Genomic DNA, 6521 nt, shown 5'->3' with positions numbered 1-6521 from the left:
AACAAACCACCAGTGCAACTTTTTCCATTGCATGTTTTCTCACAGCTGCATATTTTGCTCTTTCTTCTCTTAGGGCTTTTTTCTCCCAGTTCCTCCAAAGCAAGACCACTGTTTCAGTGAAGGCAGTGAACGCATTAAAAAGTCACAGTATTATTTTTAGAAAGGCTTGATTGCCAGCCAAGGAGTTTGATGCTGAAGAATTACTTCTAAGCAAAAATGTCTTCTCCAAAAAAGTACAGTCTGCTAAAAGGTAGAAATGAAACCCCACATTGAGGGCCAGTTCAAGTGGCCCATGTACCAATTCAATCTCACCAGTGCCTCATTTTAAGGATGAGTAACGGCGAGACCTTGTAACTCAGCATCTCTACAAGGATGAATGTATCCTGCATGTATCCTGCACGAATCTGCTCTTTCAATCCAAAATGTGATCAAGTATTATCCGGGCTTCCATTTTTTTTTTTTTGTTGTGGGTGTTTTGTGTAACATTCAGAAAAGTTTACACACATCTCGATGGGGCTGGAAAGGGACCTGTGCTCTAAGGTGTGCTATTTTACCAATATAATCGGAGATCAGTAACCAGAGAGAGTCTGACATACAGGGTCTACAAAAATATAGGTATTCAGTACCAGTAGCACAGACCAGCAGAGTTTGGCCTGACAGCCAGCACGTGGCACTCTTAGCAAGCTGGCTTGACCTTCATACATTGTGGTAATGCCAGCTGACTTTCTAAATACACAAAGAGAAACGCAAGTATTGCTGTGTGCCTCTTGCTTCCCCAAACTCTTCAGAACACAGGCCTCTGAGGGCTTGCAGTTGTCTCTATGAAAGCACTAGTAGGAATACAGCTAATGGGTATCTCTTTTCTGTAAGAAGCCTGAGCTTTTACAGCATAAAGTCTTGGATGAGCAGGGGGTCTATGCGGCTACAGTGGGTGGAAAAGCAGAAACCTGTAGCCTGCGCAGCCACAGAGTGAATGCAAAGCAATGTGCAAGACTCCAGCGTTCCTGAACAGGGAAAACAAGGCAGGAGTCAACAGGTTTCTAAGAACACTTGGCTAACCCTGCTGAAAAGCAGCTCCATCTCGGAAGCCAACAGTGCCAGTGTGCTACAGAGCACTGAGGGCGAGCAAGTAAGAAAACAGCAACATCTCGACACGCAGTTGGCTGGCTCCAAGGGTATCTATACATTCTGTCCTCAATGCACAGGGATTAGGATAAGCTTCCCCTTTAGGACTAGGCTGATTATGAGGGATTCATAGATATCCGTGAGCCAAACTCCAGCTTTTCATCATCATCATGTTTCTGTAACTCCTCTTGACATTAATGGGAGCTAAACATTGCTGTCCATCGAGGGTAAGGGGGAAAACACAAGTGATGGTGGTTGGGAAGGTGCTCAGTAGTTCTGTTACAGTTCCCCAAAACAGTGCAGCCGTACATGCCCATGACAAGGGTCGCAATCTGAGAGGAGCCCCTGCAGCTAAGAGTTCCCTGCTTCCAACACCAGCTGAGCCTCAGAGCAAGGTGCAGCTCCTTGAGGCTGCCTTTGAAAACCTGGCCAGGATTTCTGCATTACACCCACGGTCTTTTTTGTCCTGTTTGTCTATTTAGTCGTTAGTTTAATTCATGCTGGTGAAATGATACCATAAAAAAGTGATGCTACTTTTTAAACACTGAAATGAACGTTCACCATATTTACAGCTACTGAGTAAAATTAGGACAGCCATAAAAGGTTAGACAATGACATTTAATGTTACTCCATTAATAGATTTTATCACTTTTTTTTATCCTACCACAACAATGTGTATTTTCATATACATTATATTTAATAAAATGTATTGATATGGAATCAGGAAAGCATGGGTTTAGTACTATTTACATATTTTAATTGAAACAATTTTCTTAACAACATTGAAAAATAGAAACTTAAAGTTCTCTTAATTGTGTTTTCAGCCAGTTAGTGGTAAACAAATGCATGCCTAGGAAGTTACACTCCCTCTAGAATGTGGTCAGTTGAAAGTTTCTAACTAAAGCGTGTATCTCTGTTTTGTTTCAAAAAATACATAAGTATGTCTGTCATTTCTGATACAAAATTCTACACTATCTTCAATAAATAAATAATAAAGCGATTCTGAAAAGTATGAAATGTAAACTTTGTTGTCCCTCCAACATACATTTTTTTTTCCCCATTGCTTGAAACATTACAGTGGTCTTGTAGGAAATTATAATACACAGACACTTCCCAGCACAGTTTACACTTATTACCATACTGTATCTACCTATCCGTTATGAATATATCCTAATTTCCTAATGGAAATCAATAAGACTTGTAGTGCTAGAGAACACCGCCTATACAGGAAAGGTGGAAACCAGTACTGAAAGGACATGCAAGGAACACCAAAACCTAACAACAGGCTCCACAAGAACGTTCACATGCTAATGAAACAGGCTGACACCTCCCATTCGGAAATAAAGTCCTTACAAAAATACCAGTGTATGCATGATAGGTCATGAACAAAATGAATTCAAGCAGAACAAAGAGGAATTTTACTCTTGGGGGTGAGGGGGGGTCTATTCTCTCTCGGGTCCAGACTCAGCAAAGCACTTACGCATGTGCTTAAGGGAAACAAGACGTAAGTGCACGCTTAAAGCCGGTGCTTTGCCAAACAGGGAAAGTTTGCTGGATGTGGGCCTAGACGTGTGTACTTGTAGAGTTAAACTGATAAATGAGCCCTGGCACTCCTCCAGACGACGAGGCTTTTCCTTTGGGGTTACCCACTCTGCACCAACACAAGTGCTCTGTTTCTGGTCGTGTCCAGTATCGCTGCCATCGAACCCGTGATCACCCCGGCTTGCCAGAAACACCTCCGTCAGCTACAGTGTGCTGCCGCCCTGAATTCAGTAACACGGTGTCAAACACAGTTAGGCACGGTACAATTTAATAACTGGTCACCACTGATTCCTTTGCAAACTAGACTCGGCGGGGTAGAAATTAGCTTCCTGAGCTAGAGCCATGATTTTTTTTATTTCCCCGCTGCAGGTGACAGATCATCCACCTGCGGCCACACAGTCAAGCAGCAGTAGTAAAGCAGTATCGAAGTGGACATTCAGCAGGGCTCTATGTTTAATCCTTCGCTTACTGTTCGACCGTTTACAGTCCTATAGAAAATAGCAACTTCCAAAGCTACCGAGTGGGTGGACTCTTCAGGAGTGCAATTCGTCTCTGTGCAGAAGGCCAGTACGTAACTTATTTTCAGGGGCAACATGAGTCATGAAGTGGTATGTTAATAGAATCTTCTCTGTTTATAGATATAGACTATTTATTTTCTAAGTCTTTTCAGTACCACCGTGAAGATCTTCAAAGATCTTCTTACTGCAGAACCGCACCTTCCATTCACATTACATTTACACACCACTTTGCCAAGCAATAGGCACAGAATTCCTTAAGGAGGAAAACCCTGCAGAAAGCCTCCAAAACATACCAACATTGCCTTCTTCAGGTAAATTAAAGAGTAGGGCAACTGGAGCAAGTACAGCAACCTATGCGGTTTGCCAGCCTCTCAGACTGGAGCACAGCGAACAACTAGGTTATTTCATAAACCCAGGAAACTAACCTCAAGTTCCACACAGAGAAACCAAGGGAGATCTCCTCACTAAATTGGAATTCATTTTTCAGTGAGAATTATCAAGGCACAAAGATGCTCCTGTTTGCTTTGATAACCCTCTTACGTGTGAAGGGCAAGCAGTAGTTTCATACCACACCAGCAAGGATTTTGCTTCTGCAGGCGCCTATTGCAGTGAACTCAGACTGAAATAAAATATTGGTCCCTTTCCTTCTAAGGCTCATCGAACAATTGCAGGTCTAGTCGGACGACTATCTCTCCTGTCGGGACTTCATGCAGAAGGAGACACTTTGTAACTGGTCCCTTTGAACCCTGATCCTTCTTAATGTCTGCCACACGGATCTCTGTTCTGCCCAAAAAGTCTGAAATGCAAAAAGACAGCATGCTCAGAAATGACACAACTGGTTTACGTTGTATTAAAATGCTAATTTGCAGAAGGAACTAAGCTTCCACCTGCACACAACAAATGGAGAAAACAACTCTTCAGTCCAACTATATTTCTGCAGTTGAAGAACGCCAAAGGCTGCCAATCTGAGTAGAAGAGGATTTCAGCTGGACCATATTAGACAGCAGCAGCATTAAAAATAAATGGTCCCATAAGCAGAAAAATCCACTATGTAATTCACAGCTGACTTCCTTCAGTAGTTTATTTATTTTATGATATGTTAGAAAAAAGGCCAAAGGTCACTCCGCAGTTCAAACTGAGTGCGAAGCCCTCTGGAGATGACAGAGCCAAGGAGTGCATCACACTAGCGACAAGATCAATGGGCCAACTGGTGCTGGCCAGATGAATGATGTCCTGTCCAAATACTTCCTAAGAGGTTATGACTCCAAAATACACTCTCCAATCCCCCATATATCTATTATCCCAGGTTATTAAATAAGAATGGGTTCTGATTCTTGGGTTCATTTTTGCCGCTGTTACTGGATGTTACAGGAACGTGAAGACATTACTCTTCCTCCTGCATTAATCAATCCATTTGCAAACAGCATCCAGTTTTTTAAAGACTTAGCAGAACTGCAAACCACACTTCAGTTGTTGTCAAGTTTCACAAGAAAGGAAACGCCAAAAAAAAAAAAAAAGAGACAGTTTGATTCTTTTTGTGCTGATACTAGCATGACTCCAAGGGTGAGGCTCCCAATATGCAAAGGGGTTCAATACTGGGGTTGAAACTAGATGATCTTTAAAGGTCCCTTCCAACCCAAACCATTCTCTGATTCTATAATTCACCTCAGCAGGCATGCACCTCTTCAAAACGAGAGATTTGAAAATACCCTTGGAAGGGCAGCAGCCCCCTACGTACCATCTGGGGAGAACTGGTCCCTCTCGAACACCGTAATGCAGAGCACGTCCTGCTCGAGGTCTTTGATAAAGAACTGGCAGTTGGAGTTCCACTTCGGGTTGAGGGTGTCCTGTATTGTCTTGGTAATGTGGCACTGAGAGCCCATCGTCACCTCACAGTATGGGTTACTTTTTCCTGGGAAGATGGAAACAAACAGAAAAGAGTAATTGCATTTTTAGGTGTGTGATTTTCCTCCTAAATGTCCTTTTACTCCTACAGCCAATGGACAGGGGAAAGACTGTGGCCTCACTGCCATTATAATGAGCAGAGACATAATTCTGCAAGACACCGAGCACCTTCACTCTTCATTTCAGGATTTTGTGGCTTATGACATCTTATGATACGGCTCACATGGTGGAAACTAAGTGTGAAACAAATGCTTAAGTGCAGGACAACTGCGTGACTGCTACTGAACTCCACAAAATCACTTCTGCATATTTTAAGTTCATTAAAATGGTTTCATTGAACAAAACCATGTTTTGGACAGAACCTCCTTCAAAGACAGTCTGACAAATAAGAATGTCTTCTTCACAGAACACATTATGAAAACCCAGGGCACTTACCATGGGACCTGCAAGGTTTTAGTTCAATGCCTTCAACAATATTCACCATCAACCTCCCAATGCCTGTTGCTCTTTGTGAGCGAACTGTGGTGAAACAGAAGAGGAAAGAGAAAAGTCACTAATGTATTTTCCTGCCTATGGACTTTTCCACAAAAGATGAGACCCCCGCATCCCATACTGTACCTAAGTAGGCCTTTTCCCTCTTCTTCTTTTCGGTCTCTATGTAAAGTTCTGAAGCAGCTTTGATCTTCTGAACCCAGGCAGTCCTTCAGAAGGAAAGGAAGAAAAGTTGAAAAATACCATTTCTACTTTTCCTTCCTGGAGCACAGCAGACAAACGTAAAGTTGTCCCTCCTCCCCAATCACTTGCAGGCTAAGGCTGTGGCCCATCACAGGCTCAGCTACACTGAAACTGTCTGCCTGGAAGAGATCCTACTGGAAATCATAGCACCTGTAAAATAATTTTATCTTCCCAAACTAGCAGATCCCACCACACAAAGAAAGCTCAAAAGAACCACGAGCAGGAGTGACTTGGCAAGAAACCAAAAGGAACAGATAACAGGTTTGCTTTCACCAAGCCTTTTGCTTTATTGTCATAAATTAACTTCTTGTAGCCAGTAGATACAAGACAGCTATGTTGCAGAGGTGGCCGCTTTTCTTTATCCCTGAGGTTTCATACCAAAATCCTTCTGAGCCCCAGGACACAAGAAGCATAACTCAGGGAACACACAGATGATGAATGACCACGGTTCCCTATGGGCCTTTCTGGGAAATAATTTCATACGTAAGAGACTGGGATCAGAAATGGATACACAATTCTCTCATTTTGCCTTGACTCAGGTCTCAGGCTCCCTTGTATGCCACGACTCTTAAGAGACTGAGTGGAAAGATTGACAGAGAAGAAGTGTGGAAGAAAGGGTCCTGAGGGACCTCAAGGGTTTAGAAGAATTGTCGTGACATAAGTGGGCTTAGTTCGATAGGTTTTTGCTTCAAGTTC

The 6521-nt window shown here is 42.7% G+C and overlaps 1 protein-coding gene across 3 annotated transcripts in view; it reads right to left on the bottom strand.

Moving 5' to 3' along the window:
* Positions 1-1724: 1724 nt before the first annotated feature.
* Positions 1725-6521, bottom strand: part of ITSN1 (intersectin 1) — a 138885-nt gene continuing 134088 nt past the window's right edge. For all 3 annotated transcript variants that reach the window (XM_086764962.1, XM_086764955.1, XM_086764972.1), the window contains 4 exons: positions 5709-5791; positions 5526-5609; positions 4924-5097; positions 1725-3981 (listed from right to left, as the gene is read on the bottom strand). In XM_086764962.1, coding sequence (XP_086621088.1) covers positions 3833-3981; positions 4924-5097; positions 5526-5609; positions 5709-5791 — 490 coding nt within the window. In that variant the 3' untranslated portion in view covers positions 1725-3832. The remainder of the gene's footprint in view (positions 3982-4923; positions 5098-5525; positions 5610-5708; positions 5792-6521) is intronic.

This window comes from Chlamydotis macqueenii, chromosome 1 (genome assembly GCF_036417535.1).
Source record: "Chlamydotis macqueenii isolate bChlMac1 chromosome 1, bChlMac1.mat, whole genome shotgun sequence".
NCBI classification, from domain to species: Eukaryota; Metazoa; Chordata; class Aves; order Otidiformes; family Otididae; genus Chlamydotis; species Chlamydotis macqueenii.
This window is presented reverse-complemented; position numbering and strand designations above follow the sequence as displayed.